The sequence below is a fragment of the Daldinia decipiens genome (assembly GCF_022478715.1).
Source record: "Daldinia decipiens strain CBS 113046 unplaced genomic scaffold F4813scaffold_48, whole genome shotgun sequence".
Lineage (NCBI taxonomy): Eukaryota > Fungi > Ascomycota > Sordariomycetes > Xylariales > Hypoxylaceae > Daldinia > Daldinia decipiens.
The window spans coordinates 144,153-157,635 of record NW_026054591.1 but is presented as its reverse complement, the minus strand read 5'-3'; the positions used below and the strand labels follow the sequence as shown (position 1 = coordinate 157,635).

General features: G+C 48.0%; 4 protein-coding genes across 4 annotated transcripts; 2 read left to right on the top strand and 2 right to left on the bottom strand.

Moving 5' to 3' along the window:
* Positions 1–4,456: 4,456 nt before the first annotated feature.
* Positions 4,457–7,131, top strand: F4813DRAFT_383309 (carbohydrate-binding module family 21 protein; the record flags this gene model as incomplete). The annotated part of the gene is made up of 3 exons (XM_049245924.1): positions 4,457–6,406; positions 6,509–6,911; positions 7,076–7,131. 3 exons carry the CDS (start codon positions 4,457–4,459, stop codon positions 7,129–7,131), a joined length of 2,409 nt encoding a protein of 802 aa, XP_049095390.1.
* A 1,211-nt stretch (positions 7,132–8,342) lies between these two features.
* On the bottom strand, positions 8,343–9,779 carry F4813DRAFT_374736 (phosphoesterase-domain-containing protein). Its single transcript, XM_049244959.1, has 3 exons — positions 9,624–9,779; positions 9,208–9,561; positions 8,343–9,091 (listed from the first exon to the last, which is right to left on the bottom strand). Exons 1-3 carry the CDS (start codon positions 9,637–9,639, stop codon positions 8,439–8,441), a joined length of 1,023 nt encoding a protein of 340 aa, XP_049095389.1. The 5' UTR covers positions 9,640–9,779; the 3' UTR covers positions 8,343–8,438.
* Positions 9,780–11,240: 1,461 nt separating this feature from the next.
* F4813DRAFT_393737 (uncharacterized protein) lies at positions 11,241–11,825 on the top strand (the record flags this gene model as incomplete). The annotated part of the gene is made up of 3 exons (XM_049247465.1): positions 11,241–11,308; positions 11,468–11,666; positions 11,739–11,825. The coding sequence occupies 3 exons, from the start codon at positions 11,241–11,243 to the stop codon at positions 11,823–11,825; spliced, it is 354 nt and encodes a 117-aa protein (XP_049095388.1).
* F4813DRAFT_256628 (uncharacterized protein) lies at positions 11,708–13,088 on the bottom strand. The gene is made up of 2 exons (XM_049240214.1): positions 12,542–13,088; positions 11,708–12,480 (listed from the first exon to the last, which is right to left on the bottom strand). Exons 1-2 carry the CDS (start codon positions 12,804–12,806, stop codon positions 12,080–12,082), a joined length of 666 nt encoding a protein of 221 aa, XP_049095387.1. The 5' UTR covers positions 12,807–13,088; the 3' UTR covers positions 11,708–12,079.
* Positions 13,089–13,483: the final 395 nt, after the last annotated feature.

Below are 13,483 nucleotides of genomic sequence, written 5' to 3'. Positions count from 1 at the left end.
ATGACACTGCATCAATGAAACGCAACTTGCGAAGATCGACAGCTAAGATAAGGTCTGTGAATCGGTGGCCGACTTCCAAGCGGGGCAGCAGTTTAGGAGCATGTAAAGATCACAGCACTACGCGTTCCTAGACTGTCTCCCTCCTTATCTCAGGGCTCAGCGATCTCGTTGGGACGGTTCGAGCCTGTAAGATAAACTATAACAGGAAAAAAGGCCGTGATAAGTGATGGGTGTGGGCGGGATAGCGACAGGGATGAGGACGTCGATGGGTAGTAAAATGACAAGCTTGATACATATCACAATACCTAGTAGTAAGTTTCCCGCGTCTACTCAAGGGGGGCATGTAGCATGTATGTAAGCGTTGAGGTCCTGAAGCTCTCATTAACCGGGTATTTCACTGCTCCATGGTCGTCTCCTCAATTGCCGCTTGCTTACTTTAGTAGTAGACCTTACCATGGGAATTTATCCTTTTGACGGCGGACAGCGGGCAGCGGGCAGCGGATGCAAAATCTAACGACATTAATTTCCTCGACACACAGACGACAAATCTCCGTGAAACAGCTTAGCCTCCGTCCAATGATATCGTCGCGGCACCGGGGTGTTTCTTCGTAAACGACGTATGTACATACGGCACAGTACCTAGTTGAGTACCTAGTTGAGCAAGTGGTTGAGGTTGAGAGGTTTGATTCCCAACTCGTGGCCGCCACACCACGTACTTTATTGTCTTATTCCCGGTAAGTATAGGTAGAGAAAGAGAGTAAAGTACTATGGTATGATGGGTAAGTAAAACCCCGGTCACAAGTCGCGCGTTAAAAAGTGGCTTATGTTATTGCTTTTTTATTTATTAGTTATAATTTAAGGTATACTTATAGTATATATACAGTAACAGACTAGTACTAATTTAGTATGGTAGCTTATCTAACCTTTTTTTTGGCGGTACCTGACAGTGTCGTTTTACTTTTGCCTGATACTATAGTAGAGAAAAGCAGAGAAAAGCATGAGACGACAACCCCGTTCTCTTCGATAATCTTCTTATTGATCAATTAAAGCAATTGATAATGAGGAAACACATAAATCGGCCGAGTATATTTATTGGCTTTGATCATTGCCATTTAATAAATAAGTTGCATGATCCTGCTGCAAGTCCCGACGCCATCTACGCCATCTACGCCTCTGCGCCTCTGCGCCTCTGTTCCAATGCGCTGATATTGGATACAGTTACCTACGCATTGCATCTGCGAAAACGGTTGGATTGGCCATTGACCATTGAATTTGCCCAATGCCCGAAACGCAGGAAAGTTGGTCAAGGATATATTTTTCTTACCTTCGTTTCTCAACTACGTCATTGTGAGACCTTACGCAATCTTCTAAATACAATACCTTTGGCCTCTTCTGGACCAGCTTTCTCTGGGCTGGCGCGAGAGATATCCCTGCTAGTTCCTACCTGGCCTTGGCGTGCAGGAGGCTCCACATACACACTTCACCTATCATCCTTGAAGTGTATGTAGACCCATACCATGCCCGGAAATATACGTATCTACTTCCATGTCATTAGTACCTAGGTAGTGGATGTCCCGCGGCTTAGACCGTGTAACCATACTGTACTACCTAATTTTTTTTTTTTTTTTTCTCTTTCTCTTTACCTAGGTACCTACGAATGATAAATTCTAGGTCGGATAGATAAGTATGTAGCGCTTCTTATCCGTCTTCTTTACTTCTCCCTCACACTCCCTTTCGAGTATGTACGTACATATGTAAGGTATGTATGCTTCCATTTCATGCAGATGGGCCCATCGTCGTTTGATACTATTTTCTAGATACGGGGCCCCATGCGTGGATGTGCGAATCCTAAATGCATTTCAACGACTATGTGACTATGTGTATGTGGGACTATATATATTGATGGCTCTGGTGCAGTAGTGCTGCTATGCCAATATGCTGGTATGTAATATGAATTTTTTTTCTTACTACCTAGGTAACAAGCTCGCAGAAGGACTCGTATCCGATCCAAGTAAGCTGCCGGCCCCCCGACGGCGAGGGCTAAAACCTTGGAAATACCCAGTTTACTAACCCCGTTAGTTATGTGACAAAACGTATTACATAGTATCATCAGTCAGTGTCAGTGTCAGTGTCAGTGTCAGCATAAGCCGCAAGGCCCTCTTTAAGATCCTCTTTATGATAGACGCCCTGCAGAACTTCCCAAAGCATACCATCATCGGGTTCTCAATTAATATTTTTTCCCTCTTCTTTTTTCTTCTTTCCCCCAGAAATCGTGTATTACGTGGGAGTGATGGAATTCTAGAAACACCCGTACAGCCGAGTCGAGGCGTTTCTCTGGTCGACGTGTGTTCATTGTATGGGGATCATGTGTTGAAACTGATGCAATTCTACCTAAGTACGATAACGACCCACGATTTTCTTTTTCCTTACTGCGGCTTATGGCTAGGACCAGCACAGTACGTGTACGACAAATCACTCTGTGGGCCAGAATAAATGTATTTTTAATGGTGTTATCAGTCCATTGGGTCCTTCTTCTTCGACTTTTTACTACCATTGGCTCAATACTGGGAACCCCTCCCCCCTGGGCCCCCCATGTTGTTCGTGGCCCATGCTCCTGCCATCGAAAAACATCAACTATCGCCCCATTATACTTTGTGGGCATAGCGGTGCATATGGATTGGATTGCATAGTAGGCGACAAAAGCTTGCTGGGGTTGTCTCAAGAGTAAAGTCCGGCTAACCCAGTGGATACCAGGATACTAAAGAGAAGGAGAAAAAAGAAAATAACAGCCACCGTGCCCGCCAAGTTAGCGCTGCTACTGTATGTATTGTTGCTGTTACCTATCGCTGCTCGTAGTTACCCCCCGTCGCCCCAACAGCAGCAGGTTAGTGGATTACTTTGTGGCCACCGGGGATGGGGAATCGAATACTATATGTAGTACATACCTTGTTTTAGTACATATGTCAACCTGAGCTAACATTTACCAACCCACAACTTCTCTCTCCGTTCGCCGCCGAGTTTTTGTTTCTTCTCTCACCACCTCCCTTCCTACTTCCTACAGTTCAAAGGCAGGCCTAGGATTGTAGATAGCTTCATCCACAATTCCTAAATCCTTCTCTATTGCCTTTCGATTATCGAACAAGAGAAGCTGAACAAGAAAAGAGCCTTTGCCCTAGCACTCCCGTGGATTTTGTGGAATCGGATTAGGACCACTGGACCACTGAACATCGAAGAAACCCGTCACAACCTTTCTGAGTCGATTCCGTCATATTTGCAACTCACAGTTGCAGTCTCGACCAGTTGAACCATCACACACATCCAGGAACCCGCCACAGAGTAAGAAAGTTGACAAGAGACATCACGGTACGTATTTGCTGGTCTGGATTTGGAGAGGGACAAAACCGATTAAACGTAACAAAGAACGATCCTCCAAGATTTACCCTTTCCATCCGATACCCACGCACGCACTAGACCACACCGATCACCAACAAAACGTCGTACGCAGCCTTTGTGACTGTCAATTCCTCTACGGCCTCGATCTTTTTGATTTTTCTGCTTCAAGGGATTTTTTTTTCTTTCCGCCGTCCAGGTCTCTATTTTATAACGACCATCCCACCTCGCCCGCTGAGACCGTTGTACAGCAGCTCAGTGTCCCTCTAGCGTCGGTTATCCTTAGTCGATAGGTTCTTGTTGAGTACGCCGGAGAAGAGTTTAGCATTGCTGCTGGAATATTGCCTTTGCATATTCTCTCTTCGCTTCAACGACTTAGCTTCTGTGGATTTTTCCATGGGCGTTTTGTAAGCAGTTCACTTTGCTTGCTTTGGTTCGTGTAAGTCACATTTCCATATATACCACCCAAAACATCCCCCCATTCCAATATATATAAGCATCTCAGCTTCATCATCAACCTCCCGGGACCACGTGCGGAGGTATGTTAATGTCTAGGGTCGGAGGGAAGATGGGTTAGGTATGTGAGATATCATTCCTAGGCGCTGTCACCTCTGACAACGCCATAAGCTTAAAGATGTCTCTCATTCCTTTCGGATCTCACTTCAATTATTATTTTCTTATGTGATGAATCTTGTTAAAAACACCCGATGCTACCCCAGATTATTTTTATTATCCGTGATATCTCTTTCTTTAGAAGACGCTTGCGAGTAAGAGTCAGATGTCACGATCCCAAATAGCACTTTTGATCATGGAAACTTGTACCGAATCTAAAAAAATGCTAACAGAACCTTCCTCCTTTCCAGGTTTTTGCGAGTGTCTAACCGGTCCTCCAAACTCAAAGGTCGCTGGACCTAATTCGTGGCTTGAGGTTTGGACGAGGAGACTATTCCCCTGTCTACCTCATTTGAGATTTCCCATTCCTAAATCCAACAGTACCGACCCTGCGGATTCCCACTCCTCTACACTCTTAATATTACCTTTCCAGCGACAGTGCGAATATTCGGGAATGCCTTACACGCCCCCATCCCACCGCTCTCCTGCCTCCTCAATCCCCCCTTCTCCTGACGTTAGTCGAAGATCATCCCTCACCCTGCAAAGTCCCGCATCACCGAGACCTACCTTACCCCGGTCTGCCTCTTATCTCACTAGGCACCGGAGGGCATCTTCGGTTGGCAGTGCAACTCCGATTGCATCATCCTCAGCCATAAATGGCCCCACTCCGGACACCAGCCCTCCGGGGACTTCGGATAACCTGAAGGGCATGGTAGCCTCCCGCGGGATTCCGGTCAGGCAGTCTCCGCCCCCGGTCGCTGATGTGCAGGCTATGCCCCCGGGGGCTATCATCTCGCCCCCAGAATCGGCCAGTGAGGATGAAGGAGCTACTGAATTGCAAAATCGGGGACGGGAGATTGAAAATATGAAGGAACTGAAGGAGGCCATCAGCTCGATATCGCAGCACCGCTCGACGTCGCCGATTAGATCTTCGCCTGGTGATCTTCTTTTGTCGCCGTCACAGGTTAAGGAACTAACCGGGGAATCGCGCCAGGCACTTCTCACAGCTACTCTGCCTGCCCTTAATACTGGACTTAGCACTGGAGCCCGTAAGATCTCTCACTCGAGATCGAACACGGATTCCCACATCTATATGTCCAAGTCAACAGAGGAGTCTATAAGTACGTCTGAGGAAGGCTCTGAGCAAGATGAACCGTTTAAGAAGCCGCAGATGGTACGAAAGAAGTCGGGAGAGTTAGTCCGACCGGCGTTACGGCCGCACAGAAGGCCGTCTAGCATGCCTGGAACGCCAACGTTTTCGAAAGCTGTTCACTTCGACTCGCATCTTGAACACGTACGCCACTTCTTGCAAGTTGACCGGCCACTCGCTGTTAGTGCCGGCACTTCTCCGGCGGATAACTACGAGAGCGACACCGAATACCCGTTCGGAGTCAGCGAGAAAAAGAGCCCGCGACCAGCATCGTTTGAGTGGGAGCTTGTCGTGCACAATTTTCCCGTAGAGACTCCGATACGCAAGACACTCCCTGTCCGGTTGGAAAGAGTATGGATGTCACCCGACCAGAAGTCTCTGATAGGATCGATTGCTGTAGCCAACCTGGCTTTTCATAAGTCGGTAGTATGCAGATTTACGTTTGACTACTGGAAAACGACTTCCGAAGTGGCCGCTGAGTTCCACCACGAGATTCGACCACGCGAAACTGAACCTGGTCACGATCGATTTCAGTTCAGTCTTAAATTGTCCGATTTCGCTAATCTCGAAGCTAAGACGTTGTTCTTCTGTATTAGATACATCGTCAACGGTATCGAATATTGGGATAGCAATGATGGCGTCAACTTCCAAGTTGATTTCCGTAAGAAGACGATTGCTGCAAATGGCAAGAAGGGCGGCCAGTCCGTATCTTCTCGCCCTGCCAACGGTCTACCACGTAGCACTCGCCGAGCTAATCCCTCGACAGCGGCTCGCCCGAGGTCTATGCCTGCTGGTGCGTTAGATGATTTCGGGCATGACGACGATGATGATGAGAAATTTCTTAATTTCGATAAACCCCTCCATGAAGTTCTTGGGGAGTCTGGGCCTGCCGGTCTGCGTCTTAAGGGTTCGAAATCCACGAGTAGTCTGCCTAGCGACAACTTGTCGACTCGGCTATCAGCTCCGAGTGGACAGGCTTTTGCCAATCGGTACGACTTCGGGGCTTCGCTCACTGCCGCCAAACAGGCGCACCGCGAATCTAGCCAACGGAATGATGGCTTGTACATGAAGCCCAATAAAAGAGCTTCGTTCAACGCCGTCCCCGCTGCCCAGACACCCAAGGCATCTCAGCCCAACCGAGCCCCGCCCGCGTCCTCATCTGCCCCATCGGGACCAAAGGTTTCCAACAACGGTTCTTCCTCGGCCAGCATAGCGTCGGCTTCGTACGAAGAGATCCTCAACAAATACTGCTTTGTACGTACACCTGGTAATATCCTGGCCTCGCATCGAAACGAGAACCACGCCCGAAGACATAAAGTTTCGTAACGTTTACACTAACCTTTCTGTTTCATGTAGTTCAACGGCTCAAAGCAATCCAGTCCTCAGATGAGAGATGGAACCTCGCGCAGTAGCCGGTATGACGGGATAGATGATTTATTAATTAATGGGTCTAACAGCACCGACTCGAGTTCGAATGGCAGCCCAAACATTGCTGATCAGTCGTCGTATCATCACCACAGCGCGATACATCATTCTCTACGACAGAGTCTTAACCCGTACTTCGGTACTGGATACATGTCTGCAGCTATTGGTGCTTCTCCGGCAGAATCTCCGCTGTCGCAACAGAGTCTTAGCACGACTAGTTCCAGTACACCTACGGGTAAGGCGACGTCCCCAGGTTCGATGACTGGCTTCCTCCCCCTTGCTGGTACGTCACCATTCAAGTTTCCCGCCGACCCAACTCCATTCCTCGCCCAGAGTGCCCAGAGCACCCAGACTTCCCAAGATCGTTTTCGATTTTTGTCAGACGCTCATACTGCGACAGCAATTAGAGGTTAAATGATTGCATCTGTATGGGACCGAGCATGGTCCCGTCGAAGGCAACCCCATCATGAGTCTTGGGAAGACTGCAAGTCTTCGCAGATATTTTCTCCTCGAATATCGATTTAGACGATCTTCGATGTTTCTGCTGGAACTAGAGATTGCAATTTCCCAGCGGCACTCGGATTCATATTGATAATAAGCAACGATCGTCTTGTCTTTTATATTCTTATATTACGACTTAACATTTTCTCGGTATATACGATGCATTTTCTTTTTAAGGGACGGCGTTTCAGGTCTAGCATCAAGGCGTTTGTGTGTATATGTGGCTTTTTATGATACCACCAAGTATACGGGGCGGTTGCAAAAAATGGCCACGTGCCTTTGGAAGCTGGCCGACGTTCACGACTGATGATTTTCGTCGTGGAACGTACGGCTATGATAGGAAAGAAGATTGGGACCTAATGCATAATTCTTCTATACCGCCATCTGACACTCGCACCGGTGTCATTCCCCCCTCAGCGGTAATGCGGAGAGAACCGATAAGGCCAAGAAGGTAAAGGAGAGGTGAAGTGGGCTTCTGAGAATGAAGCGGTGTCATCACGGCACATTAGGTCACGAATGAATTGACGTTTGCGACAGGGTAGGGGGGCTGTGGCTAGGGTTGGAATAAGGTATATTGCTATAAAACAGCAATTAAATACGTTAGATTTCGCGTTGTGAACCGTTGGTTTCCTAAGCGACGTCGTGTCGAGTGCGTCGTAGCTGTGGCGTATTAGTGTTCAGCTGTGCTCGAGCTAGGATATTCATCCTGTGGCGCGCATAGCTGTCGACGTCTTTAGCTATTGGATCGTACCGACTTGTACTATCTTAATAGGAAAAATGGGTTGGAGATGATGTTAGTTTGGGCTTTAGGGATGCTGGATTGGCTGTACAGATGAGTAAACGGATACACAAATAGGTTACGTGGGAGTACTCGGTTGGCTAGCCTGGCAGCCTAACAATTCGGGACAGATAAAAAATAGGATACCTCGGAATAGAATTTTGGCTACCTCGTTTCACTCTATTCCTTGTTTTATGTTGTATCGTGTAGTTCTAGATTGAGTCTATAATCCATCCTTCGTCGAAATCTAATATATTGTAAGATGCATTAGGTGGTGTTCCAAAGTTAGCTGGCGAATGCCTTTTTCTTATGTTACATCTTAGGCTTATGTTAGGTTGTCTGGGTCTGATGGAAAGATGAGTTTGGCCGTGTGAGAGAAAAGCTGTATGGCTTGATTATTCTCATCGAGATCAGTCCATATTAACTTCACCAGCATCCAAACTACCGAAGGTTGAGAGACCCCCATAGCAACGAAGGGAGAAAAATACGGCCGGCGGAATAATTTCTCAATAAGCTATAGATATCTGTACGTACAAGGTTCATAGCTAGGTAGTAATTATAGACATATGCTAACCTACATATCTACTCGCTCGGTACATACCCCTTTGGCGGGTGCTGCCCATCCGGAGTCTCTAAGCTCGAAGAATAGTACATCGGCGCTGAGTTCCCCTCCCACGCTTCCTTGATACCAGGTAGCACGGTGCGGTTGTGCAAGTCGCTCGCATCGACCAAGTTCGGCGCCGGGTATTGCTTGTTGCCGCCCTCGTCATTTAGCGGCCCCGCGTACGAATAGTTGAAGTACATGTCTGAAAGCGGGATATCACCGTTCCAGGAGCGTACGGTATCTCCTGTCTTATCGGCGACAAATTTGAATACGTTGGCGCCGACGTCGAATCGCCCGAGTGTGTGCAGATCCCAGTTTGCTTCAGCAGTCGCGATCTCGCTGTAGTGGTTGTAGTATGAGTCATCTGTGGTGCCAACTAAATCAGCAGGCACGGCGTCACCGATTAGGATGGCTAGGATACGGTTCTGGATCGAGTAGGTCTCGTTCTCGTCGAAAGTGATTACTACTAAGGTATTTTGCATGAAGCGCTTATCGGAGAGGAGGGGCTCCAGGAAGGTCCGGGTCCAGGTCCCAGAGACGGCCACGTCGGTATCGTGGCCATCGCTTGTCATGTTGGGAGTAATGAACATCCATTGCGGGAGAGTCTCGTTCTCGAGGTCTTGGTAAAATGCTATGAGGTCCATTAGTAAGTATATCCTCAAGAATCAGCATAAGGTAATCGTCGTGATCTCTAGGTAGGCTTTGAAGTAGTTGCAGGAAACCCCCCTAGAATAATAAAATACGTACTGGTCAGGTTCTTGATGACGGCCAGACGGTCGATCAGGCGAGCATTCGCATTGTAGCTGACGGCCGGGTTGTGCTTCCGAACGTAGTCGTTTTTGCCATTTTCCTGGTTGATATACGCGATGCCTTCGAAGCCGCTATACGGCATGTCTTCCTGGTACTCACCCCATGAGATACCTTTGTCCTCAAGGAGGTCGATAATGGTGGAAACATTCTTATCGACTTGCGTGAAGTCATCGTGCTGCATCCCGAAATAGTCACCGCCGATAGCAGCGATGTAGTTCGGCTGCGAGGGGTGCGTCACCGCGTGGTAGTTGGACAGTGTTATGCCTCGCTTGGCTAGCCACGCTAGGTTTGCTATTGATCGTTAAATTATCCTTTCTCGGATTTTATTCTTTCTTTGTGGCTGAGTGACTTACGATCGCCTAATGCCATGTCGTAGTCCGTATTCTCCAGCCATATGATGGCCAGTCGGTCAAAGGCCTTTCCCTTAACATTGCTAGTAGGGCTGAGGGTTTTCGCTGTAGCTCTAGCTTTCTCAACATCCCTGGTAGCTGTTGCAGTGTACGTATTTTCTACTTGAGCGGCGACGTTAGCCGCGAACATCGCAGCCGAGAGAATGAGAGGGTGCATGATGTCGAACTCACGCTGATCACGACACAGTGAGCATAGAGATCAAGCAAGCGGTCGAAAATTGCCAAACCCTTTCACCACGACACGGCGAGGTCGTTACCTTCGAATAAGAGATTAGAAGTGTCGTAGACACCGCCGCCGCGATGGGAAGTTTTGAACCAGTAGTGCGCCAGGTATTGCTTACACATGGGCGCGGGCCGTTATAACCATTGGCGGATACCAGCGTTTATGAGTGGAGAGACCAAGTTCCTTTCACCGGGGTAAGGTTACATTCGTCTTTTCTACTTTGGAAGGTGACCTGTAAGGTTACCTACAGAAAGCCTGAAATCCTCAGCTAGAAATAATAATCTACTGCATATACGCGGAGAAGCTATATTTGTAAGCCTCGGTTTACTTTTACCCAAGCGAGAAGTTCGAAGATTACGTTAACTAGATATCTTATATGTAGGTACATAGGTAGGTATGTATGAGTTCTGGTCTTCTGGGCACTTGATCACTAAAAATAGCCAGATCGGTAAGGGTCAGGCGACCATCATGATCAGTTGTCGATCTCTTCTAGAAGCCAGAAGTTCAGTGTCATTATGTATGTACCTATTCAATAAAGACAGGGATATGCTGAAGATCACTTCATATCGTGAGAGATTCCAGGACTATGTAAACCAAATGGCATAGACAAGCAGGCCGAGCACGTGGAGTCTTAAATGACCAAGCATTGGGTACGAACCCCCTGTCGTCTCCCCTTTCCCCCCCAAAACAAAGAAATACCTAGCTGACAATGCACTGGCACGTCACTAAACTGCCAATCCCCAGAGCTATACGTTTTGCTTACTCCCTTCTCAATGATTGGTCTCCCTTATCCTTACTTTCTGGACTGCAGCTAATTTCTAAACTTGGTAAATAGGTGTATGTAGCTCATATTGCAGAGGGCTTGAAAGTCAAGTAGACACGACTAATAGACACGACTAAGATCAAGTATTGTTCCAGCTAGTATCACTCCTCAAGTTACGCCTTCTATAGTTTAAATCAACATGCAACTTACCGATATTGAAGCATTCTTCGTCGGTTTAAGTCGCCAACGCCAACAGAGTCAAAAGACCCTACAGGCTTATTCCACCTTGGCCACAAATCCAAAAAAAAAAGAAAATTTATAAAAATATCATCGATATTCCGATAAGTGCTGAAACCATACGTGACGATTCTAGCCTTGAAATCCTCCAAACGGATTACCAGCGGAATTTATCTCTAGGTCGCCTTCCCGAGTTCCTCTCCCACTTTACTTTGGGGCTTGCAGATGGCCTCGCAGTTCTATTCCATTCGCGCTGACAACAGGATTATCGTCCCTAGGGCACATTAAGACAGTCATCTGCGCCGGGATGGCCGAAATCTGTGTTAGGTGTATCAGCATGGGCATCAGTGGATATCTTGCGGCGAAGAGGGAAACAACTACGAAGAGCCGAGACCATGGCGAAGGGTTCGAATTGGCTGGATGAGAGAGCATCCTAGAATATCTTGCACCCTTAGACCTCCCGCCTCATCTTCTCCAATACGTAAAGGCTCATATTGGCTATAATCCTGCTGTGTCGCGGCGGCGGCTGTGCCACTTAAGCCCGACTGCTGATGGTTTGACAAGTAAGACCAAGGGATTCCCGCCTGCGGTGGTCGGACTGTCAGTATCCGTCGGATACATGCTCGGTGGTCTGCTACCGCTGTTCCTCTACTTCTTCGTCAGTCAAGTAGCTGATGGTCTGCGTTGGAGCTTCGCTGTCTGCGTTTTGGCCTTGTTCGTCTTCGGGTTTGCTAAGGACTATCTTCTCCACAACGAATCCGTTGTAAGTAGTTGGTGATATAGAGGTACGAAAAAAGGCCCTGTCGTGTGGGAAAGGGTGAATGAAGGCTGTTAGGAAGGGATGCGGATAGTCGTTATGGGAGGTATTACCGCCACTGCAGCTGTTCTATGCGTCAAACTCTTCGAGGGTGTTTCACTGTAAACCATAGCACCCTCCTCCAGCACATCTTGTATAGCTCCAGGATCCAGTTGCGTTGTTATGCCCTTCCCTAAGTCGTCTAGTAAACAGCCCGAATTATAGGTAGTCATTTATTTCATTGAGAGTGAAGTGTCCCAAAGGATCTTATGGACCGTCACTCCCTTTTATGGTGAGACTGTCATGAGAATAACTGAGCCTTCGGGATGGAAGCCCTATTCGAGGAGAAAGTTGAAAGTTGAAACTTGAGGGTTGAAGAACTATTGCGTGACGCCTGGAGGAAATCCGCCGCGACCCATTATTGGCGGAGGTCCTCCTCGACCCGGTAACCCTTGACCCATCACCGGCGGAGGCCCGCCGCAGCCTGGTGGGAAATTCATACCTCGATGAGGCGGCCGCGGCACTTGTCCGATTCCAACTCCGGGCCGTTGTGCCGGCCATTGTCCTGCGACAGGTGGTGGCATTCCCGGCATTGGCCTTTCGGGCGCCGACGCTTGTTGGTTCCATTGGTCTTCAACTATCTCGCTTGCTGCCGACCCGACACTTGCGTCGTTCTGAGATGAAGTGTTTGAAGCTCCTGAACTGCTAGAGCTGCCTTTGCTTGTATAACTCGATCCATATCGCCGACTTGAACGTTTTGAGTTACGACCGTTAGGGCCGCCTAAAGGGATAGTAATTAGTTCTATCTATATGTTCATACATTAAAGACAGGCCCAACTCACCCTGCCGACAACAAAACCAAAAAATTAGTATTAATACTAATAATACTACGACACCACTGAGGATAGGACCGACATTTTGATTGCTCGTTGAACTTAAATTTGGCGCAGGGACAACGGTAGCCGGAGATTCGGTCGGGTCAGAGCCTGTTCCCAAAGTCCACGTCGTAACAAACGTTGAACCAGGCCAAACGACCGTCTGTGTGCGGACTAACATGTCTTCAGCTTGCCGCGGATCTTTCTTAACTGTGCTCCCCTGGTTTGCCATGACGTTTGACGTGGCCTTTCGTCAGTGTTCGAAACCCAGGCGATGATGTACTGGACCATATCTACGGATATAGGTTTAGAAGTACCGTCTCGTTTGGTGTAACTGAGCGTCGCGTTTGTCGTGAGGTACGAGACCGGGTTTGGTGTTGGCTAGTGGATCGTGCGATGCCATATCGTCAATGTGTTTTGATTTCCCGATACGCAGACATGTCTCGGGAGGCATCACGTAGCCTACAATCGGTGACTACTTGTCTCTGGCGTATTCGTACCTGATTACTAGCTCTGATAGAGTTGCGATCTCCTCTATCCATACTATTGAGGAGTCCGGAATAGTCTATTTTCCCACATTTATCGAGGAACAAGCTGCAACGTCCTGACGACCTCTTAAAGCCCCGTAGGCTCATTTATGCGTCTTCCAGAGCTACAACATTGCGTCCTTTTGCCGATATATGAGTTAATACAAGTGAACTGTAATATTCTACGACGGCAATGAAGAAATATGCCGCGAGGCGCTGCAAAGAACCGCATGTTGGCCTCCCCGGCCGCATAAGCTTCGCTTGCCAGCATGAGTCTGTTTGATTACCTCCAAGTGATCTTTCATAGGGATTCTAGGTCGTTCCGGCTTCGCGCCACCTTTTTGGCCCGATGCGACTTGCCGGCCGTCTCGAGACATAAGAA

Excerpts from the sequence above, each read along its gene's own strand:
- F4813DRAFT_374736 (XM_049244959.1), bottom strand. Across the intron at positions 9,092-9,207 it reads CGTCATCAAGAACCTGACCA|CATTTTACCAAGACCTCGAG; the intron begins GTACGTATTTTA and ends TGGACCTCATAG.
- F4813DRAFT_256628 (XM_049240214.1), bottom strand. The coding sequence starts at position 12,806 with ATGGCAAACCAGGGGAGCACAGTTAAGAAAGATCCGCGGCAAGCTGAA. Across the intron at positions 12,481-12,541 it reads TTGGTTTTGTTGTCGGCAGG|GCGGCCCTAACGGTCGTAAC; the intron begins GTGAGTTGGGCC and ends CTATCCCTTTAG.